The 27,027-nt window shown below is 41.8% G+C and overlaps 3 protein-coding genes across 4 annotated transcripts in view; 2 read left to right on the top strand and 1 right to left on the bottom strand.

Moving 5' to 3' along the window:
* Positions 1 to 4,065: 4,065 nt before the first annotated feature.
* Positions 4,066 to 8,383, bottom strand: cryba1a (crystallin, beta A1a). Of its 2 annotated transcripts, none has more exons than XM_021582414.3 (6): positions 8,026 to 8,383; positions 7,125 to 7,188; positions 6,787 to 6,905; positions 6,296 to 6,437; positions 5,673 to 5,815; positions 4,066 to 4,598 (listed from the first exon to the last, which is right to left on the bottom strand). In XM_021582414.3, the coding sequence occupies exons 2-6, from the start codon at positions 7,161 to 7,163 to the stop codon at positions 4,451 to 4,453; spliced, it is 591 nt and encodes a 196-aa protein (XP_021438089.1). In that variant the 5' UTR covers positions 7,164 to 7,188; positions 8,026 to 8,383; the 3' UTR covers positions 4,066 to 4,450. The 2 variants fall into 2 exon arrangements, with proteins under 2 accessions (XP_021438089.1, XP_021438090.1); XM_021582415.3 differs by having other exon boundaries at positions 8,035 to 8,097.
* A 2,910-nt stretch (positions 8,384 to 11,293) lies between these two features.
* On the top strand, positions 11,294 to 17,365 carry LOC110503854 (beta-crystallin B3). The gene is made up of 6 exons (XM_021582413.3): positions 11,294 to 11,456; positions 12,502 to 12,575; positions 12,767 to 12,885; positions 14,201 to 14,333; positions 14,526 to 14,668; positions 14,780 to 17,365. Exons 1-6 carry the CDS (start codon positions 11,360 to 11,362, stop codon positions 14,946 to 14,948), a joined length of 735 nt encoding a protein of 244 aa, XP_021438088.3. The 5' UTR covers positions 11,294 to 11,359; the 3' UTR covers positions 14,949 to 17,365.
* A 1,658-nt stretch (positions 17,366 to 19,023) lies between these two features.
* LOC110503852 (protein unc-119 homolog A) overlaps positions 19,024 to 27,027 on the top strand; it is a 29,660-nt gene continuing 21,656 nt past the window's right edge. Inside the window, exon 1 of the mRNA XM_036961985.2 lies at positions 19,024 to 19,703. Within this exon, the coding sequence (XP_036817880.1) occupies positions 19,415 to 19,703 (289 nt within the window). The 5' untranslated portion in view covers positions 19,024 to 19,414. The remainder of the gene's footprint in view (positions 19,704 to 27,027) is intronic.

The following is a 27,027-nucleotide window of genomic DNA, read 5'->3' as shown; positions in this document are numbered from 1 at the left end:
CACTGTATATATATATATATAAGGTCTCACAGTTGACAGTGCATGTCAGAGCAGAACCCAAGCCATGAGGTCTAAGGAATTGTCCGTAGAGCTCAGAGACCGGATTGTGTCGGGGCACAGATCTGGGGAAGGGTTACAAAACATTTCAGCAGCATTGAAGGTCCCAAGAACACAGTGGCCTCCATCATTCTAAATTGGAAGAAGTTTGTAACCACCAATACACTTCCAAGAGCTGGCCACCTGGCCAAACTGAGCAATCGGGGGAGAAGGGCCTTGCTCAGGGAGGTGACCAAGAACCCGATGGTCACTCTGACAGAACTCCAGAGTTCCTCTGTGGAGATGGGAGAACTTTCCAGAAGGACAACCATCTCTGCAGCACTCCACCAATCAGGCCTTTATGGTAGAGTGGCCAGTCGGAAGCCACTCCTCAGTAAAAGCACATGACAGAAACAAGATTCTCTGGTCTGATGAAACCAAAATTCAACTATTTGGCCTGAATGACAAGTGTTACGTCTGGAGGAAACCTGGTACCATCCCTACGGTGAAACATGGTAGTGGCAACATCATGCTGTGGGGATGTTTTTCAGTAGCAGGGACTGGGAGACTAGTCAGGATTGAGGGATAGATGAACGGAGCTAAACACAGAGAGATCCTCGATGAAAACCTGCTCCAGAGCGCCCATGAAACCCATGAAGACTCTCTCGGCTGTAATCGCTGCCAAAGGTGTTTCAACAAAATACTAAGTAAAGGGTCTGAATATTTACGTGAATGTGTTTTTTTAATTTTTTTATACATTTGCAAAAAAAATCTGAAAACCTGTTTTTGCTTTGTTATTATGGGGTATTGTGTGTAGATTGATGAATAAAAATAACCTCTTAATCCTTTTTAGAATATGACCGTAACGTAACAAAATGTGGAAAAAGTCATGGGATCTTAAAACTTCCCAAATGCACTGTAACAGCATCTGGAGGAGAAGCAGCACCTGCCGCACCACCCTCCTTTCGGTCTGCCATTGTGATGATTATTAATAATGACTTAAATGACAGAGTGAAAAGAAGAATACAAATATACAGAATGAAAATATTCCAAAACATGCATCTTGTATATGCAAAAATATAATATACTTTTTGATCCAAATGCAAAGCCTTATGTTTGTGTCAAATCCAACACAGCACATGTGAGTAACTGACAACTTATTTTCAAGCATGGCGGTGGCTGCATCATGGTGTGGGTATGCTTGTTAATGGCAAAGACTTGGGAGTTTTTCAGGGTAAAAAGAAATGGGATGGCACTAAGCCTGCTTCTGATGCTTTACACCAGACACTGGGAGAGGAATTCACCTTTCAGCAGGACAATAACTTACAACACAAGGCCAAACCTACACTGGAGTTGCTTACCATGAAGACAGTGAATATTCCTGAGAGGCCAATACCGTTTCGATTTAAATCTGCTTTAATTTTTTTTAAGAATATTGGGCAAATATTGGACAATCCAGGTGTGCAATGTTCTTAGAGAGTTACACAAGAAGACGCACAGCTTTAATCGCTGCCAAACGTGTTTCTAACATCAAATTAAATTTTAAAAAGTTTTTCGTCACATGCTTAAATGCTTACGGGCCCTTCCCAATGCAGACAGAAAGAAAATAGAGATATAATCAATAAGTAAAAACAGGTAATAATAAATACACAATGAGTAAAGATATCTTTCCATGTTATTGTGGGTGTAGTGAAATGCTTGTGTTTCTAGCCCCGAAAGTGCAGTAATATCTGACAGGTAATATCTAACAATTTCACAACATATACCCAATACACGCACATCTATGTAGTCAAATCAAAGACTAAGATACAGTAGAATAGTATAGAATACAGTGTATACAAATGAGATGAGTAATGCAAGATCTGTAAACATTATTAAAATGACTAGTGTTCCCAGTTGTTTTGGAAGTGGAACATGAAACTCAGAAATGTCCGACTTGCTAACTAGTGATAGTTATTCATGTGCCGAGTTCAAACAGTTAGCAAGTTGGAAATTTCTGTTTCCTAGTTTCAATTAGCATTTGACCGTGGCATAATGCCAGGTTAAAAACAACTAGGAACTGATGTCGCGTTCAAAACAACTGGGAACTTGGAAATCTCTGAATTACGATTTCAGTCTGTTCAAGACAACTGGGCACTCTGGAAAAAACAAGCTCAGACTGGGAAAAAAAAAACGTTTTGAACAGTCATCCAACTCGGAATTCCAAGTCGGAAACTCTGGCATCTTTATATGGCTCTGACTTTCCGACCTGGAGATCACTGACATCATTTTTTTCAGAGATTCCAGTTGTCTTGAAAGCACCATTAGTGTTGGTTCTGACAAGCCTCACCGATGCTCAGATCTGTTATCCCAATGGCAGTAATCAGAACAAAAAAAGGAGGAAGCCAAAAAGTGAGCCGCATACTGTACCAGTCAAAAGTTTGCACACACCTACTCATTCAAAGGTCACAGGCAGCAGGACTGATGGACAGCCTATCACACTCTCAAAAGCTTTATTTTCTCCAATCAGAATTCCTCCGTTGCTTGTCATCCCCTCAATTGCAATCCCCTACTCCAGTCTCTTGCAATGACCTCTCAACTTTCTGTGTCTGATAGAGAGTGTTATAGATGTGTACACAGTCTAGCATACATAAACACACAGAGACCTTCGCTATGGGACACGTCTGATGTGGCCTGATCTAGACAAATTAAAAGCACAACCAGTAGAGTATATGAGGGCCAGTAACAATGAGTGAGATTGAATGTCTAGTCAGTGAGTTCTCAGTCAGTCAGCTAAAGAGAAAGGGAAAGAGAGAAAAGAAGAAGAAGAAAAAATGAAGAGAGCGAGGAAGAGACATAGTGTCTGCTTTTCTGCACTTCATCTCATCGACATTTACAATACCAGTCAAAGGTTTGGACACACCTCCTCATTCAAGGGTTTTTTCTTCATTTTTACTATTTTCTACATTGTAGAATAATAGTGAAGACATCAAAACTGTGAAATATCACATATGGAATAATGTAGTAACCAAAAATGTGTTAAACAAAATCATATTTTATTTTTAGATGTCGATAAATAATTTCTAATTCCTTATATTAAGCAAACCAGACAGCAGTGGCGTAAAGTACTTAAGTAAAATTACTTGAAAGTACTACTTAAGTATTTTTGGGGGTATCTGTACTTTACTTTACTATTTATGTTTTGGACTACTTTTACTTCACTACATTCCTAAACAAAATTATGTACTTTTTACTCCAAATCTTTCCCTGACATCCAAAAGTACTCATTAAATTTTGAATGGTTAGCGGGACAGAAAAATTCACACACTTATGAAGAGAACATCTCTGGTCATCCCTACTGCCTCTGATCTTGCAGACTCACTAAACACATGCTTAATTTGTAAATGATGTCTGAGTGTTGGAGCGTTCCCCTGGCTATCCGTGAATTTAAAAAACAAGAAAATGATGCCACCTGGTTTGCTTTAAATAAGGAATTTGAAAAGATATATACTTTTACCTTTGATACTTAAGTATATTTTAGCAATTATGTTTACTTTTGATACTTAAGTATATTTAAAACCAAATATTTTTAGACTTTTACTTAATGCTAAGCATTCAAAATGTAACGAGTACTTTTGGGTGTCAGGGAAAATGTATGGAGTAGAAAGTACATTATTTTCTTTAGGAATGTAGTGGAGTAAACGTAAAAGTTGTAAGAAATATAAATAGTAAAGTACAGATACCTCAAAAAACGACGTATGTAGTACTTTAAAGTCTTTTTTCTTAAGTACTTTACACCACTGCCAATTTGACCCCAGTTTTCAGTGACCGGAAAACCTGATGCTGAACGTGAACCAGTAGATTATAGCCCTTTTATATGGTAGGCAGGTGCTTATTGACATAATCAACTCTTCTAACCTCTATTACAGATAGTGAAGCCTTCATTACAAAGTAGTAGCCTACAGAGGAAAAGGCTGAGACTGCGAAGAAAAGATGCAAGTGTAGAGTAGAGACAAAAGACAGTGAAAAGAGTAAAGACACTTGAGCAGGTTAATAGCACTCTTGTATCGCTGTTTATTTTTGTTGCTCATTCTCTCTTTATTGATCACTGTGGCTATGAATTCCCTGTGACAACACTGAAGAACAGCATCAAAGCCTGAGTCGTACCACCACACCACCCGAGACCCTTCTCTCCGCTTGCTGTGGGGCGTATCTTCTTCTCTTGTTTTTATTCTTTAAGCGATGGAAAAAAACAAAAGTGCTGTAAACATGTTTGTCGCTGTGGAGCACCAGAAGCGTCAGGAAGCGTTGGTCTTGGAGGTCTGACAGGACTGCTGGCCAAGCTTGGAATGATAGGGTGGAGGAGGGATAAGAGGAGGAGGAGAAGGGAGAGGAGAGGAGGAAGGGTGAAAGAGGGAGAAGGCTGTGGAAGCTCTCACTGCTGGATGCGACGCAGAGACTGGACCTGGAAGGTCTGAGCGTGGGAGCCCCACTCCCTGTAGTGTTTGTACTCTCCGCCATGACGGTCGCACTCCATGATGTACTGGTAGCCACGGTAACCGGGGAACTGGTAGCATACCCAGCTAATGGGGGAGAGGGAGAGAGGAAGAGGGTGAAGTGATAAAATACCAAGAAACAAGCCCGAGCCCTTAATCTGTAGAGCAAGGGTGGGCAAATGGCGGCCACTTTTGTACGGCCGCAGATCAAGTTCCACAAAAAATCTAAGAAATACTGAAGGTGTAATTTCAAAACTTGGTGCAATTTCAGCAGTTTTTCTCTTGTTATGTCAGTCACTGACTGTCACTCAATTAGCACCTGTCAGCTAACATTTTTTTAGATTGGTAAGTTATTCTAGCTGCCAGCTATATAAAGTTGTAGTAATCATGGTCGAATTACCGACCGGTGGTCTTCCTTTGATCATCAGATATCATATTAAAAACGGCAAATTTTTCTCTCCGCCCAACTGCAAAATGAGTAGAATTGCAGGAAATTGACTGAAAAACGTTTGTCTTCGCTGTCAAGAGGAGGCTGCTAAAATGTTTTGCTCGCAAGCTGGGGGGGGGGTCCAACAAAATTTCGCTAAGGGCCGGGTCTGACTAAAAGTGTGCGTATGGATGTGGGTATGCAAAACCCCCAGCCACTATAGTCCCTCATGATGGTGTTCCGATTTTGTTTGTGGCCCCCACCCCCATCAATGTTGTCCATCCCTGCTCTAGAGTCTAGACACTTGTAGATCAGAAAGAGTTAGCCTCTACAGTGCATGTTAGTCCTCTGTATAATATCCAGGGACACCATATAATAGCTCATTGTTTCAAATGTTTCACCATAGTGTCCCTTTAACACATTTGGCAGAGGTCAGTAAGGTCACTGGAACTCATTTAGATAATTCATCATTTCAGGCCTGAAATTGTTTTTCGCTTAGTTCTATTATGATCAATGACTGAAAGGATTATCCTCTCAAAGTTTATCTAGTTATTAAAATATATTTTAATTATATAGTTATTACAATGAATTTTGTTCTTACTGCACATTACACATTTTTTAGCAGTTTGTCTCCTGACCACTAGACACAACTGATTCCGCTATTTCTGATTGTTATGAGCGTATTCTTCTGTAGTGTGAAAAAGGAAGCCAGGGTTTCTACTCCTGCTACTTACGCTCCACTCTGGACCTGCATGGATCCGATCTCGTTGTTGCCCCAGCCCATGGCCTGCAGGGAGGGGTAGTCATCGTTCATCTCCCACTGCTTGCCAATGAAGTTCTCCCTTTCAAACACCACAATCTTGGACTCCTTATGGTTCTATGCAGTTCAGAGAGAGGAGTGGGAAATTTCATGTTACATTTAACCTGTTTCTCTCAGAACTATTTACAAAATATATACTGTGTAGAATTATGAGGGAAAGTAGGAAATCTTTATAAAACAGTGTTTTATTCACTTTGTTATTTAGTGCTTTCAATAACGCTGGTAGAGGCTACCAAGGATAGCTACTTGTATCTGTTAAATGTAATAATGTCAGTGTCAGTAACAGTGAGTAGAGCCAGACTCTGTCAGTGTCAGTCACAAGAGCCAGATACATGGACTGAGACCAGAACCCTGGCTTCTGTGCCAATATCAGGCCTGTGTTCCATTATCTGTACTAGCATATTATGTGAATTAATCAATGTATTGGGCATTCTAAGCGGAATTCTTCAATGAATATTGTAACGTAGCCCACAGAAGAGAGTGTCTGTCTGGCCTGGTCCGGTAGGAACAGGAAGTAGGCTTGACTAGTACACTCACGGCAGAGCAGACTGGGCGGAAGGACATCAACCTCTCAATGTGGTAGGCGTTGCTGCCACTCCAGGACTCCCAGCGAGGGTACTCTCCACGCTCCAACACAAACTGCTGCCCAGAGAAGCTGGAGTGCTCGTACCCAACCCAGCTACACATACAGAGAGAGAGATAGATAGATAGCGAGACAAAGTGACAGAGAGACATAGAGAGGATAGAGAGACAAATGGTACAGACAGACAGACAGACAGACAGACAGACAGACAGACAGACAGACGGACATTCATGTGGATAGATGCAAGGGTGGGGCAAGACTTTGTCATGTTTTCTTATTAAATTGTGTTTGTCCATGATACAGTATATGTCTATCAGTATCCCTTAGAAATGGTTGCCTGAGCAATAGTCCCCTGGCCCCTGAAGGATAACGTGTAACCTGTCAGGGAGATAAATATCCTTCAGTATGTAGATGTCTTTGTATTTTGGGGGGCTGGCTGACTTACGCTCCACACTCGACCTTCAGTGAGCGAATGTTGTCCACGCCACACTCCATGATGTTCTGGCAGGAAGCAGTGAACTCCATACGCTTTCCCTGGAAGTTCTCCTGGTCGTAGACTGTGATCTAGAACAGAGGATATAGTGCATATTTGCCATTTTCCAAACCATTATTGATGTTTTTTCAAATGTGTTTTTAACACAACCAGTGTCTCTGCTAGAGAACGCACTGCTGTGTGCAAAGATTTCCTTTTTCCTCCTCTTAAGACTTTTTATGAAAAATGTGAAAGGTTGTGGAACGTAGTTCAATTGTTGTGGAAACATGGTATACACAACATTGACTCACCTTCCATGGTCCCATTGGGTTAGGAGTAGTCAGCGCCATGTTTGATATCTCAGTAAAAATTGACCTGCAGTGCAGAAAGCACACAGTCATGCAGAGTCACATTTCTGTTTGGTCTTACAGGGAGACCAGGGCTGACATGACTAAACCACCATGAACCTCATCTCCAGTCAGCTCGAGCTCTTGCATCAGTCTGTGCCCAGCAGCTAATGCCCAAATATATTCATGTTATGGTTATGCTCATGTCGTAGGGACTATAGACTATGCTAGAGACAAACCCAAACAAAGCACTGCCCTGTGCTTTTGCTGATGATAATACAATGCACATAAGGGTGAGGGAGGAGAGGCACACCACAAAAACAGCTAGCTAAAGCCAGAGCGTTGATAGAAAGTAGGACACAGATACCAATCGAGAAGTGCAAATACCATAGTATAATACTGAAACTCCTCTTCAATACATAGGTCTGGTATCTAACGTTGGTATGTAATACCACAAACCAAGTAGTACAATGCAAAGCATCCATCCACATTTCTGAATGACGTGATAATGATGTTGTGCTTTATTAGTTGCTATAAATTCAATTCTCATTGTATCATGTGCCTGTAAGTCATGCAATTGTTACACTCTGAGTGTGTAACATAAACTATGCTGTTGATGGCGTCACAGCATACATACAGTAGCATTCTAGTGTGATGTTGACAGTGCATGATGTTGACAGTGATGACGATTGGTGTGTCCATTTAGAGTATGTGTGTGTGTCCTATGTGTTTGTGAGCATATGACCCTTTCTATACATTCCCAAGACTCAGCAGAAAACAGTAAAGGAAAAAACAGGACAATGAAAATGGACAACAATGCTGGCAAAAGGCTATAGGCTGAACGGTCTAAAGATGGAGGGCTTACCTGACCTACCCCAAAAAAATAGCTGTGTAGCGCTCACGGGGGGCTCCACAAAACGATGTCCTGACCCCTGAGTAAACGGGCCTATTTATACAGAGTGGTGGTGAATGGAGCCCAGGCCTGCAGGACGGGCTAGGAGTCAGCACATTACTGGGCCCTCCATTGTTCCATACTGAGCCACAGGGCTTTAGGCTCTCTAAAGCCACGGTGTGTTGGTGTACTGGTCTGGACGCAGGGCACCGTGCCCAGTGCCGATTAGCACAAGCCCCTGGACAACTGTCCGGACCCCATGATTATACAGACATAGACTACACCCAGTCCTGGCCCAGCCCTGCCCTGGTCATAGCCCAGCCCCTAACCCACGACATGCTTGCAGTAGTTAATGTATATGCTGTTGAGGAAAAAGATAGGGAGACAGGATGTACCAAAAATCTAACCATTTAAAAATGTGTTTTTTGGATGACAATTGGTCAGTATTGAACACACTGTTATTGTAAGGCTGTGAACATAACCATCAGATTAATATCATCCATCAATAAAAACACATAAAAAAATCTCAGCTATACCCTATCAGATGTTCTGAGGCACCTATGACTTACACTTACACTCTCATGATGAGTGATATTCAGTTTTATAATTAAATAAAACACGTGTGCTCAACAAACTAACAAGATCTCCAGTGAACCAAGAATTTCATACTCACTGACAGCGCTCTTCAGAAGCCCTTCCCAAGTTAAAAAAATACTATAGTATACTATGGTATAAATACTATAGTATTCACTTTAGTGTTTTTGCTGACTTTCCTGCATTATTTTTTTTACCAGGTAAGTTGACTTTGAACACATTCTCATCTACAGAAACAACCTAGGGAAAATAAGTTACAGGGGAGAGGAGGGGGGATGAATGAGCCAATTAGAAGCTGGGGATGATTAGGTGGCCATGATGGTATGAGGGCCAGATTGGGAATTTAACCAGAACACCAACTTAACACCCCTACTCTTACAATAAGTGCCATGGGATCTTTAGTGACCACAGAGAGTCAGGACACCCGTTTAACGTCCCATTCGAAAGAAAGCACCCTACACAGGGCAATATCCCCAATCACTGCCCTGGGGCATTGGAATTTTTATTTTATTTTTTGACCAGAAGAAAGACTGTCTCCTACTCGCCCTCCAACATCTCTTCCAGCAACATCTGGTCACCCATCCAGGATCAACGCTGTTTCGCTTGAGAGGCAAGCCAAAAGTCGGATGCAGGATGGTATGCTGCTGGCTCCATTCACTGTTGTGAGGACAGACACTGGGAGATGAGAAGCAAGTACAGGGAGTGAACATGTGTGTAATGATGGGCAACCTGGCGCCCTAGAGCGCCAGAGAGGGGGAGCGGGAGCAGGTGTGACAACTGTAGTGTTTTTGCTAACAAAACAGTACAGTGAATACTGTAGTAAAAAAAAATTGTAGTATATACTACAGTAATTAATGTAGTGTTTTTGAAGATTGTAGTATACTATGGTATTTACTGTAGTATTTTTGCTGACTGTAGTATACTATGGTATTTACTGTAGTATTTTTGCAGACATTACTGTAGTATTTACTGTAGTGTTTTTGTTTTATTATCTTTAACATGAGGAAACCTACTGGAGAAATACTAAAAGAGAAAATGTTGCTTGAAGGGTAACTCTCAACCACAATTTCATCCTTTGCCAAGCACCTTCAAATTAAATTAAAATGCATTCAGGTGAGAAGTTGTGGGTGGGGGGAATTGTTAATAAATTCTCCTAACCCTAAACGTAACCCTTTAACCTAACTCCTAAACTTAATCCTATCCTTAACCCTAACCCCTAGCCTAGCTAACGTTAGCAGCTAGCTAATGTTAGCCACCTAGCTAGAATTTTTAACATATCACACGTTTTGCGAATTCGTAACATATTGTATGCTTTGCATATTCATAACATATAATATGAATTGTAATTCGTAACATATCATATGAAATGGGTTATGGACGTCCATAAATTAATACATACCATACGAAACATAACATATCATACTAAATGGAATGTCTTAGTTTTACTTACAGAATAATACAAAATGCTCTGAGACCAGGTTGCTTACCAAATAAGGCGCGCTGTCATCTGCTTTTATAGTAAGCCTTGAGGTGGTACCACCCAGCACATCTAGAAGGGAGTGTATTTCATACTGAACACCTCTCTTTTGGTGACATAGAGGCACCATCACGATTTCAATGGTAGAGTTGAACCGTATGGGCTTCGTCTCAATCCAGCACATCCACATCTGCGGTGGAAGGTGGTCGATCTACAGTCGTGTTTGTCAGACCATGAGACATCCCAAAAAATCTAACCGTTTGGGCTAGAAACTAATATGACTCCATAAGTGTCACAGACTCGTCTGAAGGTAACCCATACAAATAAATGGAAGTACAGGGGTAGTTTTGTTTCAACAAAAAAAAAGTATATATATATATAATAAAAAATTATATATATATTATGTCTCCTAGATATAGGACAGACACTTCAAAACCTTATTCCTTATGATAAATGTTTTACTGTCTTTATTCCCATTTATGAATGTGTTATTCAATGCATCCCCCCCCCCCCCCATCATTATCAATAAGCCCTATTTTTACCCTAATCCACTTGACCACTTATCTTGATATGATATACTGTAGCTATTATATAATGTGACACCTTTACCAAACATGCTTTCTTCACCATACTGTACCTGATGATTTCCACTTAGGCCAGGCAAATAATATGTTATGCCTCCGGCAGACCGGTTCTGCCTGTTTCACTGTAAAACATTCTAGAATTGTAAAATGACATGGGTGTCAAGTCCTTTTGCTGTGTTCCTCTTACTGTAAAAGATGTTAGCAGTCTGGCACATACTACCGTCCCGTTGAGGTGTCCCACACTATGGCAGAAAACAAAACCTAGCAAACACCTAACTGTGTGAAGTTTGTGTGTTTGTGTTTGTTTGTGTGTGTGTGTGTGTGTGCGCGCATGCGTGCCCGCCTCCCTGCATGCCGGTTCTACACACAATAGGTCAGCACATTGCTTGCTCAGAGAGAGAGAGAGAGAGAGAGAGAGAGAGAGAGAGAGAGAGAGAGAGAGAGAGAGAGAGAGAGAGACAACTGCTGATGATGGTGGCTGTGTGTCCAGGACCCCACAGTAGCGCAGGACAACAAAGCGAGCAGCCGACTCAGCACGGCTCAGTTGAGATCAGCATACATGACCCCTGACCCACCCTCCGCACCTAAAGAGAACCCCGCTCATCCAATGACGAGGTGGGATCCCGACCCAATAGTCAGCGTGGGGATGTAAATGTATATATATCCCTACTCTGGGGGCCTGATTCCAACTCTTAGGCTTATCCATCTGGATGTCCATTCCTCCCTTGTACCTGACAAGCAGCCACTTGGTGAGATTCACGCTCAGGGAAGGGGGTTGTGAGCGAGAGATGGGGGGGCAAAGGTGGGGTCTCTTCGTCCCTTGACCTAAATCAGGGACTGTCAAAAAGTTTTTTACTTCAATTAACTCTGGGATATACTCTATCTTATATCAAGACAGCAATGTTTTGCAATACTTTGACATTCTGTCTGTTCTGTGGTTCATTTAATGGGGAAATGGCAGTCAGTGAGATGCGAGGCCATGTTTGATTGTGATCTCCTTTCAGCTCAGTAATACGACATGACAAGCCTCCCTGCATCTGGCAGATGAAAGTGTGCTCAGTGCCACTGAATTTAGTAATTGTAAGAAAAGTATGCTTGAATAAGTTGTTTAAAAAGGATCTTTGGAGATTGCATTTTTTCACAGAGCAATTGCTATTTACGGAATAGATATAATATTTAGTGGGGGTAAATTGTGCAGGCAAGTCTCTTAGAACAGGCTTTAACATCAAAATGTGTTTTGGAGTAGAGAAAATGAGAGACAAAAATCCTCTAAACCAGTATAGATAATCTACTTTTATCTTGTCACTCAAGTATTTAATGTTCGTATTAACAGTTTGGAGAAGTGCGTTTTAATATGGATTTTTGCCAAAAGACGAATATTGAAATTTGTTTGGTATTTTTTTTCTCTGGTAGGAAACATTCTTCTTTGCAATCTCTCATTGATATCTATTCAGCTGTACAGATATATGACGCTAGGGGGCCGGGGGCCTGTTGAATAGATACACAGCTGGGGGGTGGGTTGCAAGTAGCTTAGTGTTTAAGGGCATTGTGCCATTAACCGAATGGTTGCTGGTTTGAATCTCTGAGCCAACTATGTGAAAAATGTGTTGATGTTCCCTTGAGCAAAGCACTTAACCCTAATTGCTCATGTAAGTTTCTCTGGATAAGGGTGTCTGCCAAATGACCAAAATGAGTGTCACAATATGGATGTCAAATGAAGTTGTTTTTCCAAGAGGCTTGGCTTTAACCTCTCTCCCTCTTTATTTCTCTCAATCTCTTCCTGTTCGGCCACAGATTCGACCATGTCCCACTCCGGAGCCCAGGGCAGCATTGGGAGCCACCCAGCCATGGGGCTGCGTGCCCACAAAGTAGGTCTTCACATTTATTTTTACAAACTACTCTAATAATGCAATCTCTAGCCAAGATACAGCATTTCCAGTTGTTATAAAGGCCCAAGACAAGCATCTTGATCAATGATATCCATATCAAATCATTAACAGTGTTATATTATAACTTATTACAGTAAATAACCATGCTGTGATATTGTCTATCTTTTCAGATGTACCTGTTTGAGTTTGAGAACTTCCAGGGTCGTATGATGGAGTGCATCACTGAGTGCCGTAACCTGTGTGAGAAGGGCTTCGAGAAGATCGGCTCCATCAAGGTGGAGTGTGGACCGTACGTCATGCCTAACTGCATCTGTTTACATAGAAGATAGAAACTATTCCGTGGGATTCATACACTATATATACAAAAGTATGTGGACACCACTTCAAATGAGTGTATTTGACTATTTCAGCCACACCCGTTGCTGACAGGTGTATAAAATCGAGCACACCGCCATGCAATCTCCATAAACAAACATTGGCAGTACTGAAGAGCTCAGTGACATTCAACATGGCACCGTCATAGGATGCCACCTTCCCAACAAGTCTGTTCGTCAAATTTCTGCCCTGCTAGAGCTGCCCCGGTCAACTGTAAGTGCTGTTATTTTGAAGGGGAAACATCTAGGAGTAATAACAACTCAGCCGCGAAGTGGTAGGCCACACAATCTCAAAGCTGTGTGGCCTACCACACAAAATGAAGTGCGTTGCGATTAAAAATGGACTGTCCTCGGTTGCAACACTCACTACCGAGTTCCAAACTACCTCGGGAAGCAACATCAGCACAATAACTTTTTGTTGGGAGATTCAAGAAATGGGTTTCCATGGCCGAGGAACCGCACAAGCATAAGATCACCATGTGCAATGCCAATCATCAGCTGGAGTGGTGTAAAGTTTGCCACCATTTGACTGGAGCAGTGGAAATGTGTTTTCTGGAGTGATGAATCACTCTTCACCATCTGACAGTCCAACGGACAAATCTGGGTTTGGTGGATGCCAGGAGAACACTACCTGCCCGAATGCATTGTGCCAACTGTAAAGTTGGGTGGAGAAGGAATAATGGTCTGGGGCTGTTTTTCATATTTCGGGCTAGGCCCCTTAGTTCCAGTGAAGGGAAATCTTAATGCTACTGCATACAATGACATTCTAGACAATCCTGTGCTTCCAACTGTGTGGCAACAGTTTGGGGAAGGCCCTTTCCTGTTTCAGCAACCTCACTAATGCTCTTGTGGCTGAATGGAAGCAAGTCCCCACAGCAATGTTCCAACATCTAATGGAAAGCCTTCCCAGAAGAGTGGAGGCTGTTATAGCAGCAAAGGGGGACCAACTCCATGTTAATGCCCATTATTTTGGAATTAGATTTTCAGTGAGCAGGTGTCCATATACTTTTGGTCATGTAGTGTATTATTTGAGTCATTAGAGTAAAGTTGTTAGCTGGAGCGTGTCCAGAAGAAAGCTTGCAGAATCATTCTTATCTAACATGATGTCGCCTAAGAACCTTGAAATCACTTAGCCTTAAGGCTTCTGATCATGTTTATAAGATAGTTGTGTTAATTCAGTATAAGTGTGTTATAGTTGTGCTGTAACACTTGTATAAATTCCCCATGCAGCTGGGTGGGCTATGAGCAGCAGAACCTGAGTGGAGAGATGTTCATGCTGGAGAAGGGAGAGTACCCCCGCTGGGATACCTGGAGCAACAGCTATAGGTGTGACCGCTTCATGTCCGTCAGGCCTGTTCGCATGGTTAGTCTATCCATTCATTAATCCATCCATCCATCCATCCATCCAGCCATCCATCCATCCATCCATCAATCACTACATCCCTACATCAATACTCTAGTCTAAGTGGCTTTCCCTCCTCGTCTGGGGCTGTGGCTGAATAAGTGGGTAAACTCTATTGCTGACATCCCTCTCTCTGTCCCTCTATACCTACAGGACACCCAGGACCACAAGATATGCCTATTTGAGTGTAATAACTTTGAGGGCCGTAAGATGGAAGTTTGTGATGAGGATATCCCGAGTCTGTGGTCCTATGGCTTCCAGGACCGTGTGGCCAGCATCCAGGTCACTGGTGGAACGTGAGTTGACACATTAACTTATCAATCAATCTACCCATCCATTTGATTTAAGGCGTTGTTAACTTCCATTAACTCTCTCTCATTTTCTCCATCCATCTCCCTGGGTGACAGTTGGGTTGGCTATCAGTACCCCGGTTACCGTGGCTACCAGTACGTGTTCGAGTGCGCCGTCTTCAAGCATTGGAACGAGTGGGGCGCCCACCATCCCCAGATCCAGTCCATCCGTAGAGTGAGGGATATGCAGACACATCGCAGAGGCTGCTTTGAGTGGACCGTCTAGATGGGGCCAGGCAGGCGACGGGTTGTGGGCCAGCAGGACAGAGGGGAAGGGGCCAGGCAGGCGACGGGTTGTGGGCCAGCAAGACAGAGAGGAAGGGGTCTGGCTAGCCCTGGAGCTAACCATTCCAGAGTCTAGAGTTCCATCTTGGATCTCCACACAGCCAACATAAGCTAACAGCTAATAACATAACATCACTGGCTCCACCTCAATCACTTACTAGTTGTAACATTCAGGGTGTGTGTACTGTATTGCACAATCGCTGAATGAAGACGTTGCCACCTACTGGGAAAAGGTTGTTACTGCAGTTCACCTGCTGCTGACTTCCACAATGCCTGAATATAATAATACTGGTGAAACTGAAAGCTGTACTCTCTGTTCCAAGACCTGATAGAATTATAGCGTGAGAAGATTTAGGATGGGGATTTTAATGGGGTAAAGGGAATTAGTTAACAAAGATTTTAAGAAGTTATATAGCTTCATTAGTTTGTGTTCACTAGTTTGTTTCCATATCTGCAAACCCATTGATTTTATACATCTTACTTACTTGTTTCTTAGCTATATACCAAATGATGCCGAATAAGCCTGTTCATTACAATGCTCTACCCTCCTGCAATCTGTGAATGATTTTAGAGAGTAGAGATACTAGACACTCCACTCAAGCCAGTCCCTAAACTACCATGGACAGCTGCCAGCTCTGTGCTGTGTCCGTGCCCTACAGTGAGCTCAATCATCCACAGGGAAACACTGTTTACCAATGTACTCTCCCCATGGCCACCATCTAGTCTAGGGATTCCACCTCAACCATAATTTCCCTAATGACATTCTACCTTCAAGGCTTCAAAGCTATGCCCATGACCCACTCGGTTGAGGGCAGTGAAGCTTTCCAATGACCCACTCTATCTAGGGCAGTGACACTATGCTCACGACCCACTCAGTCTAGGGTAACAGACTCAGTTTAAGGCAGTGAGGCTGTCTGAAGGAGGAAGTGAGCTAGGGGGTATGATTGGGAGATAGGCTGCTGTAGACTACCTGGTAGTGTTTTTCTAGACATGCCAACCTTTTGGGAGACCCCTCCCCCTCTTAATGATGGGGTTGCAGAGGAATGTTGTTATATACACTATATATTTCTCAGGGATGCTGGCATCTGGAAATAAACTTTCCAATAAAAAAAACGAAGTGAAATTGATAAAGCTTCCTAACCTCAGTGCTGGACATGCAGTCAGTGGCTCATGTCAAGTTGCTTGTTTGACTTTTTGTTTTCTTGTGTGTTTTATGATTGTCTGTGGTGTTTGTTCCACATTTTAATCTAAACTATGCTGAACATTCAAACAATTATTGTACTCAATATAGATATCCTCACAAAGGCAATCCTGCATCAACATCAACAGCGACCAATTGTAACCATGTCATGTTCATGCAATCAGACAAATAGTCCATGAGCCAGACCCCCAAATTTGGGCCGTTGGGCTCGTTGGGCCGATGATTTGTCATAGTGATTTTATGTCCATAGAGTTGGAAAATGTGTGATAGTGCAGCAATGGTAGTTTTCTGTGTGTTGTCACTCTATCTTTCATCCCTCCATCCCAATAATTGTTTTCCCATTGGGAATTTACCATATGATGAACAATGTAAGTATACAACAAGTTATTTCTCGCTTATACCCTTTAATCATATATAATTGGAAAGCTTATTCACAGTTATCCATCAGACACATTTTCAGAAAGTTCAGGTCAACAGAAATTTGACCTCTGACCTCTAGGGTACATATCAGAATGAATTACCTGTATAAATGGCTTTAAAACAGGAACCCTGATACATTTCAAACTTTGTTTGACAAGTGGTTCTGAAAGGCCATGAAATTACCATTCAAATTATATATAATATAACCAACTTTGAAAGAATCCGCTGCAACTATTGTTTAAATATTGCCTATATTGTGCCATTGACATTAGAATCTTGGAAGCTTCACCGTAGAATTCCATGAAATGGGGCAGCTACACTACAAGTCAAAAGTTTAGAACACCTACTGATTCAAGGGTTTTTCTTTATTTTTACTGTTTTCTACATGGTAGAACAATAATGAAGACGTCAAAACTATGAAATAACACATATGGAATCATGTAGTAACCAAAATATATTTTATATTTCAGATTCTTCAAAGTAGCCACCATTTTCCTTGATGACAGCTTTGCACACTGTAAGCATTCTCTCAACCAGCTTCACCTGGAATGCTTTTCCAACAGTCTTGAAGGAGTTAGCACATATGCTGAGCACTTGTTGGCTGATTTTCCTTCACTCTGCGGTCTGACTCATCCCAAACCATCTCAATTTGGTTGAGGTCGGGGGATTGTGAAGGCCAGGTCATCTGATGCAGCACTCCATCACTCTCCTTCTTGGTAAAATAACCATTACACAGTCTGAAGGTGTGTTGGGTCATTGTCCTGTTGAAAAACAAATGATAGTCTCACTAAGCCCAAACCAGATGGGATGGTGTATTGCTGCAGAATGCTGTGGCAGCCATGCTGGTTAAGTGTGCCTTGAATTCTAAATAAATCACAGACAGTGTCACCAGCAAAGCACCCCAACACCATAGCACCTCCCCCTCCATGCTTCTCGGTGGGAAATACACATGCGGAGATCATCTGTTCATCCACACCACGTCTCACAAAGACACAGCGGTTGGAACCAAAAATCTCCAATTTGGACTCATCAGATCAATGGACACATTTCCACTGATTTAATGTCCATTGCTTGTGTTTCCTATCCCAAGCAAGTCTCTTCTTGTTATTGGTGTTCTTTAGTAGTGGTTTCTTTGCAGCAATTAAACCATGAAGGCGTGATTCACACAGTCTCCTCTGAACAGTTGATGTTGAGATGTGTCTATTACTTGAACTGTGAAGCATTTATTTGGGCTGCAATTTCTGAGGCTGGTAACGCTAATGAACTCATCCTCTGCAGCAGAGGTAACTCTGGGTCTTCCTTTCTTGTGGCAGTCCTCGTGAGAGCCAGTTTCATCATAGCACTTGATGGTTTTTGCAACTGCACTTGAAGAAACTTTCAAAGTTCTTGAAATTTTCCGTATTGACTGACCTTCATGTCTTAAAGTAATGATGGTCTGTCGTTTCTCTTTGCTTATTTGAGCTGTTCTTACCATAATATGGACTTGGTCTTTTACCAAATAGGGTTATCTTCTGTATACCACGCCTTCCTTGTCACAACACAACTGATTGGCTCAAACGCATTAAGAAGGAAATAAATTCCACAAATTAACTTTTAACATGACACACCTGTTAATTGAAATGCATTCCATGTGACTAACTCATGAAGCTGGTTGAGAGAATGTCAAGAGTGTGCAAAGCTATCATCAAGGCAAAGGGTTGCTATTTGAAGAATATAAAATATATTTAGATTTGTTTAACACTTTTTTGGTTACTACATGATTCCATATGTGTTATTTCATATTCTTGATGTCTTCACTATTATTCTACAATGTAGAAAATAGTAAAAACAAATAAAGAAAAGCCCTTGAATCAGTAGGTGTTGTAAAACTTTTCTCCGGTCGTGTGTGTTTTAGGATTGTAACTTTGGTGATAGAGGCACCAACTTGCACACATACAGCTAGAACAGGGTTTTACAAAGATTTGTACATATATGGCCATCACAGAATTCACTCACTAACCCCACAGAAGCCCTTTTCCAATATGGCTACAAAAACAACTTAATGGCTTCTTACTGGACCATTCATGGTGATGTAGAATACACAACCACATGAGCCAGATATGTAAGGATGTTACATTATTCACATAAATAATTATGGTAAGAATGTGCCGAAAAAGCTGTCTGAATAGCTGATTTCTGTAGATATTATAAATAACTGCAATAGTTCACCTTCAAACATGTAAAATGGATATGCACAGTAGTAGTAATGGATGTAATCCAATAAAAAGGGACAAACTGCTTGACATAACCTACACTGGCTAAGTGGCCGTTTTTACAGTTTCTGGGAATCGTGTAATGATCATGTCATAAATCGATTGGAAGTTACAGTAACAAATATGTTAGTCATAGGCTGTTCAATGCGGGAGCGCATGTCCATGTGCTGGTTGGTCACAGCAGACATGCATGCAGGGTGAAAGCATTCAGCTTGTGAGAATATCTTGCTCTCAATTGAGTTGATAGGTATTTGCATGAACGGCTTATGATGCTTTCGTATGAGCGCTGACGACCCACCGCATCCTTCCTTCCTCTCTCGTTCTGCATTATGTAAACCGTCATCACCACCGCACGCGCGCTCCAAGCGCAAGGGCTATTCAGCCGCCGCACACAAACAGTCACGGACCAACGGGTTTAAAGAACTGAGGATTTAAATTAAATACCGAGTGTGAGAGACGTTGAGCCTTGGGTGAGGGAGGGAAAGAGACTGATTTGTATCTTCCCCAGATCGGGAGGGGGAGGAGGCACGGAGAATGAGCTATTATTGTACCAGCACAGAGGCTGTGTGTAATAGCCAGGACGCACCTAACGCCAGTGCGAGGAAAGCAGCTACTAATAATACGAACCGTGGCAGCGAAGGTCTCGAGAGCAGCAGCAGCACTAGTTCACGGCAGTCGCAACCCCAACCGCTCGTGGCCATGAAAGTGAAGAAAGGCTGCAACTCGACAGATGCTGGGGTCCCGGTTACAAGTGAGGACGAGTTGCTAAGAAACCCCGTAATATCGCCTGAGGATGTACTTGGGTTACAAAAGATCACCGAAAGTAAGTAGGCTACTAATTGGTATTACGGGTAGCTTCACGGCTACCTGAACGGTTCTGGGCGCAGCGCACCTGCTGTTGCTCCGTTGCCTGGCATGAAGCATCGGGTCCACAGCGACAACGTTACATTGTTAACGGGCAGCCATCCATCCATTTATCCATCCGCGTAGTAACATATTAGTTGCCCTAGTGCCATGTTTGTCATTTTTCAAGGGTATACTTCCAGTGCATTGGACAACGACATAGAGGGACATTAGGCTACAGTAGGATATTTGTGGGGGTGGAAATACAGATTATATAGGCTAGTGGAATTATAGTCTAACGACATGTATACTTGATTGTTTCTGTGTGGGCAATCTGGGCATAATAGATAATGATATAAGACAGGAGAGTAGGTTATCAGCCTCTAGCTCAGACAGGTTTAGTAGTCGGTACATAGGTATGCACACAACCCTGTGTGTGTGTGAGAGAGAGAGGGGGGGGGGGGGGGCTAGAAAGAGGGATAAAGAGAGAGAAGGTTGCAGGAAGAAAAAGAGAGAGAGAGAGAGTGTAAATATGAATTTTAAACCAGACAGGCAGGTATTAATGTGATTGTTCTTTCTAATGCCCCCTGTTGTCCATCTTGATGAAAAAATGAAAATCTGACTTTTCCTAAATCCTTTCCCGAACCTGAAGAAACTGTTTCCTCTTAGGTAACAGGTAATCAGTGCTCTGTGCCTGCCGATTGAGACAGTCAGAACCTGCTTAAAGATCTGCATTAGATTGTTACAGCACATAACAACACAGCTACAGTCACGCAATAGAGACATCTCAAATGGCACCATATTTTCTTAATAATGCAAAACAATGTACCAGAACACTATGGCCCTGGTCAAAATAATGCACTATAAAGGGAATAGGGTGCCATTTGGATTGCAAAATATATATGTTTTGTTGTTGTTGTATAAAACACATCCTGTCTCTGTTCCTTCTGCATTCACACTAGGTTACTGGTGACTGGTGAGCTGTAAAATACATTTAATGTGGCCATCTTCATGTCAACCACCTGAATGCATCCTGGTTCTATCAAGTGTCTTTTGTCCTGACTGCTCCTCAGGTTAAAAGCAGTTGCTTCCGCCTCACAAAGTGTATAGCCAGGTGGCTGTTAAATTGCTTTCATCAATTCGCCTTTCACACCAGTAGAGGATATACAGTACAATAGAAGGAAGGCCAGGTATACTACGGTACTACTCTGTATGCACTTGACGTCTAGGCCACTTTGGAGACTTGGGATGCATCCATATTGACACTCTAGTTCTATCTTCTATCACAAACTAATATCCTGTGGCGGTTGGTTAGCTAGATGGTAATAAAGCCTTTATCCTTAGCCTCCATGTACGATGAGTCATTTCAATATACATACAGGCTTGTGTCTAAATGATTTGGTTACTATCCAGAGTCTCTGCTATAAGCAAAGGGCATTTCTTATCATCCGGAGCAGTTCTCATCCCAAAAGGCACACTAGCCCGCCGACATCATCCCTTTAATCCATGTTCCTGTCCGATAGTGTTAGCTGTTTGGTTCTGTAACCTCCAGAGGAAGAGCAGAAGAGCAGCATCGGGCTGCAGTGGCGAGATAATACAGAAATCACTGATGATGGCTGCCTAGTGGTAATCTCTGCTCTCCGCTGACATGTAATCTGGATTATGTCAGAAAGGAAGGGAATGTGGCGCTTCAATGACCTGATAGACTCTAGTTAATTAATGCTTCAGAGTCAAGCAGCATGCAACAAAACACTCAATGAAGAACGCATCCGGACATTTGTTTACAAGGTATATCATTTCTGATTAGAAGGCAGGTTTAGCTGATACTGTATGTGTTACATTTGCTGTGTTCACTGTCTCTGACATTGTGTTTAGGTCTCTAGCCCCCATAGCTGCAGTGTAGGATACATTCAGGAAACCATAGATCAAATGGCATTAATGGCATTTCTCTCACAAATGCTTTATGATAGCCACCTGCTGTGAAATGATACTTATTTGATTTATGATCATTGTATCGAATGTCATTGTCCTCTTTTTCACCCCGTCCTTTATGACATGCAGTCGTGTTGAATTTGGTCCCATGGTTGCCTTACTCCTTTTCTATCAGAATTAATGGACCAAAACAAATCTGAATTATTCAGTCGATTCAAATGTTACATGTATACCAAGACTATAAAGAGATCCATTTTGTGAATGTTTTGCTGAACTGCCAGTATATGGAGGAGAAATAACCAGTGAAAGACTGAAGGAGAAAATGACAAGGCTTGCTGTGTAAATTACTTTCATGGCAGTGCTTTGGGAGGTAACTGCATCCATTTTGGGGTTGCAGGGAGACACAGTGGCTCAGAGCTGGTAAGAGAGGGAGATACACTGTTTCTCTGAGACAGGCATGATGAGGAAAATAAATGTCATCTAGCCCATGGAGAGAGAGTGTTTTGTGAAATGAGAAATGGTTTCTTATCAGTGTACTGTATGTATGCTGCATGGGGCTTATGATATAAGGAAATGAACAGGGATCATAGGGGGGGCTATGTAGAAGGCACATCAAATACAGTATTCACTGCAGGAATTCATTCAGCATGCAGTAGTTTACATACACTTAGGTTGGAGTCATTAAAACTTGTTTTTCAACCACTCCACAAATTTCTTGTGAACAAACTATAGTTTTGGCAAGTCGGTTAGGACATCTACTTTGTGCATGACACAAGTCATTTTTCCAACTATTGTTTACAGACAGATTATTTCACTTATAATTCACTGTATCACAATTCCAGTGGTCAGACGTTTACATACACTAAGTTGACTGTGCCTTTAAACAGTCAACTTACCTGACTCAGGTACACCAGCTCTGTCCGGAGGAATGGGCCAAAATTCACCCAACTTATTGTGGGAAGCTTGTGGAAGGCTACCCGAAACGTTTGACCCAAGCTAAACAATTTAAAGGCAATGCTACCAAATTCTAATTGTGTGGATGTACATTTCTGACCCACTGGGAATGTGATGAAAGAAATAAAAGCTGAAATAAATCATTCTCTCTACTATTATTCGGACATTTCACATTCTCAAAATAAAGTGGTGATCCTAACTGATCTAAGACAGGGCATTTTTACGAGGATTAAATGTCAGGAATTGTGAAAATTTTAGTTTAAATGTATTTGGCTAAGGTGTATGTAAACTTCCAACTTCAACTGTAAGTATTCAGACCCTTTACTCGGTACTTTGTTGAAGCACCTTTCAGCGATTACAGCCTCAAGTCTTCTTGGGTATGATGCTACAAGCTTGGCACACCTATATTTGGGGATTTTCTCCCATTCGTCTCTACAGATCCTCTCAAGCTCTGTCAGGTTGAATGGGGAGAGTCGTTGCACAGCTATTTTCAAGTCTCTCCAGAAATGTTCCATCGGGTTCAAGTTCGGGCTCTAGCTGAGCCACTCAAGGACATTCAGAGACTTGTCCCAAAGCCACTCCTGCATTGTCTTGGCTGTGTGCTTAGGGTTTTTGTCCTGTTGGAAGGTGAACCTTCGCCCCTGTCTGAGGTCCTGAGCGCTCTGGAGCAGGTTTTCATCAAGTATCTCTCAGTACTTTGCTCCGTTCATCTTTCCCTCGATCCTGACTAGTCTCCCAGTCCCTGCCAATGAAAAACATCCCCACAGCATGATCCTGCCACCACCATGCTTCACCATAGGGACGGTGCCATATTTCCTCCAGACGTGACGCTTGGCATTCAGGCCAAAGAGTTCAATATTTGTGTCATCAGATCAGAGAATCTTGTTTCTCATGGTCTGAGAGTCCTTTAGGTGCCTTTTGGCAAACTCCAAGCGGGCTGTCATGTGCCTTTTATGTGACGAGTGGATTCCGTGTGGCAACTCTACCATAAAGGCCTGATTGGTGATGTGCTGCAGAGATGGCTGTCCTACTGGAAGGTTCTCCCATCTCCACAGAGGAACTCCTGAGCTCTGTCAGAGTGACCATGAGGTTCTTGGTCACTTCCCTGGCCAAGGCCCTTCTCCCCCGATTGCTCAGTTTGGCCGGGCGGCCAGCTCTAGAAAGAGTCTTGGTGGTTCCAATCTTCTTCCATTTAACAATGATGGAGGCCACTGTGTTCTTGGGGACGTTCAATGCTGCAGAAATGTTTTGGTACCCTTCCCTAGATCTGTGCCTCGACACAATCCTGTCTCAGAGTACTACGGATAATTAATTCGACCTCATGGCTTGGTTTTGCTCTGACATGCACTGTCACCTTTGGGACCTTATATAGACAGGTGTGTGCCTTTCCAAATCATGTTCAATCAATTGACTTTACCACAGGTGGACTCCAATCAAGTTGTAGAAACATCTCAAGGATGATCAATGGAAACAGGATGCACCTGAGCTCAATTTCGAGTCTCATAGCAAAGGGTCTGAATACTTATGTAAATAAGGTATTTCTGTTTTTGTTTTTGTTTTTATAAATGTGCAAACATTTCTAAATACCTGTTTTCGCTTTGCCATTATGGGATATTGTGTGTAGATTGATGAGGATTTTTAAAATGTAATTCATTTTAGAATAAGGCTGAAACGTAACAAAATGTGTAAAAAAGGGAAGGGGTCTAAAACATTCCCGAATGCCCTGTATATCTGCCTCACTGTCAGAGAAAGAAGTAGTACTGCTAGGTTTTACACAGTCAATTGAATAAATAACTGCATTTTTCTTAAATGAATGTACAAATGATACTGTACATTTATGAAATCGATATTAAAAATGTAAAAACATGCAATACAGTAATATGAGATCTGTATGTAAAACATTTACTTTTGATACTTATCCTGAACAACAAGTAAGTGCATTGATGTTAAGATCGTTAGGTTAGAAAACCACGTCAGTCAAATATACAGGATACGAGCATTCCATTCCAGCTAAACATCTGACATATACAGTGGCAAGAAAAAATAGGTGAACCCTTTGGAATTACCTGGATTTCTACATAAATTAGTCATACATTTTGATCTGATCTTCATCTTAGTCACAACAATAGACAAACACAGTGTGTTTAAAACTTCTTTGGGATAGGGGGCAGAATTTTCACATCCAGATGAAAAGCGTGCCCAAAGTAAACTGCCTGTTACGCAGGCCCAGAACCTAGGATATGCATATGCATGGTAGTATTGGATAGAAAACACTCTAAAGTTTCTAAAACTGTTAAAATAATGTCTGTGAGTATAACAGAACTGATTTGGCAGGTGAAACCCAGAGCACAATCTATCCAGGAAAATTTATTTTTGAGGTCATTGTGTTTTCTAATGTTTTTCTATGGGAAACCTGATTTATTAGGGCCCAGATTGCAGGTCCTATGTCTATGCCAAGAGTGTGCAAAGCTGTCATCAAGGCAAATGGTGGCTACTTTGAAGAATCTCAAATATAACATATATTTTGATTTGTTTAACACTTTTTTGGTGTTTCCATATGTGTTATTTCATCATTTTAATGTCTTCACTATTATTCTACAATGCAGAGTAGATGTGAGTAGATTCTACACATGAGTAGATGTGAGTAGATTCTACACATGAGTAGATGTGAGTAGATTCTACACATGAGTAGATGTGTCTAAACTTTTGATTGGCACTGTATATTTCATGCTGTTATGAGTAACGATCTCTAAAGGAAACTGGAGACAGATTCACATGATCTCTTTGGCACATGCACACATCGAACAGATACATTTTTGACATTTGTTGTGGCTAGTTCACACAATCTTGGATGTCATCCTATTACTCAAATGTAGTCAGGTGGCCGACTTTGTTGTGATAGTATTAGTCATAATTGCTTCAGATTGTTCACCAGGGAGAATCCGTCCTCAGGAATAGCTCATTCCACTCTAGTCAGCCAATACTAACCCAACTGGCTTTTGGCACGCAGGAAGTGTCTCACCACACAAGCAATTGCTTGAATATAGACCGCCACTCTTGAAAAATCATCCTAGGTAGCTAAACAATAGAACGACAGGCTTTTGGCAGGCGGACTGGGCTGCTCTTTGTGTGTGGGGTGAAGTGGGTAACCAGCCTGTATACTGACAGGTCTCTGTCTCACCACATCAGATTCAGACAGACTGAATACAGGCCATTTCAATCAGTTGTCCTTAGGTGACATAATGAGATGCTAAATATAGAATTATAGCATTTTTTCTCACACTTATTGACTTCTTTCTGTAGTTGTCGAGCCACATCAAAAAGGAACAGTACTATGCTGTATATTAGATATTGCTTGTTATTTATTACACCTACTCACCTTGTTGTCCAGTCCTCACCTCGTTGTCCAGTCCTCCACTCATTGTGTGTGTTTATTTGTCTGCAGTGTAATTGTCTTTTCTTAAAATGAGCATATGAAAGACATTACTGTAAGTATATTAATGCAAGTATATTAACTCTCCAGTAATGAATCACTTATTCAGTAAGTCCAACCCACTTTACGTCCAGCTCCTATACAGTCTCTCGGTGTCTCCATCTATCACAGAGACATTGAATTAAAGCCAGGGAAACACTTCATCACTGCCTATCTGATAAACAACAACCTTTCCCTCTAACTGTATTTTCCCCTGACTGTATTTACAGTCTCTGGACTTGACTGTCACCACAATTGCTGGAGCTTTAATTAAAATTGATCTGTGTGGCCGGCCTAATTTAAATCTGCTCTTTGCATCTGTCACAAGGTAAGCTACTGTTCTATGGGGGCCATTCATCTGATGTCAATGGGCAGGAGAGTCCTCTTTTATTCTCCTCCCCTGTCCTCTCTTCTCCTGTCCCGTGCTTTTCTCTCTTCTCCTCTAGTTTTTGGAGGTGGATAGATGACTTGTGGTGGGGATATTGTTCCTCACTTGGGTCAAAGCAACTCCAATCTGATTAAACAAGTGTTATCTATAGTATAACAAAACAGTTGCCTGTTGATTTGAAGGTTAACAATTAACGCAAGTCATTGACTGTCAATGTTTTTCATTTGCTGTGAAACTCGTCAATGGATAGGCCTAAGTAATACAAAATGTATTATCTATTGAGTGGCAGATTGGGGTATTGAGAATGCATCATTCCTTGTTGAAAGCAGCAAGCCATTGACTCATTGTCATCTGATGTGTGTGTGTGCACGTGCGGGCTGGACTCCTTTGGTCAGGGACACACAACCCTCGGCCCTATGGCTGTATCCAGCCCACCATGACATTACCAAGTGACCCTCAAAATGATGTATTACAAAAGCAAAACCCCCCAAAATAATTCATAATTAAAATAATGATTAATTTGCCTAGGAGAAGATACAGTGGTAAAAACATGTATTA

The sequence above is a fragment of the Oncorhynchus mykiss genome, chromosome 24 (genome assembly GCF_057628025.1).
Source record: "Oncorhynchus mykiss isolate SJ-2025 chromosome 24, ASM5762802v1, whole genome shotgun sequence".
Lineage (NCBI taxonomy): Eukaryota > Metazoa > Chordata > Actinopteri > Salmoniformes > Salmonidae > Oncorhynchus > Oncorhynchus mykiss.
Note: the sequence above shows the minus strand (reverse complement) of the source record. Positions and strands in the feature narration are given on the sequence as shown.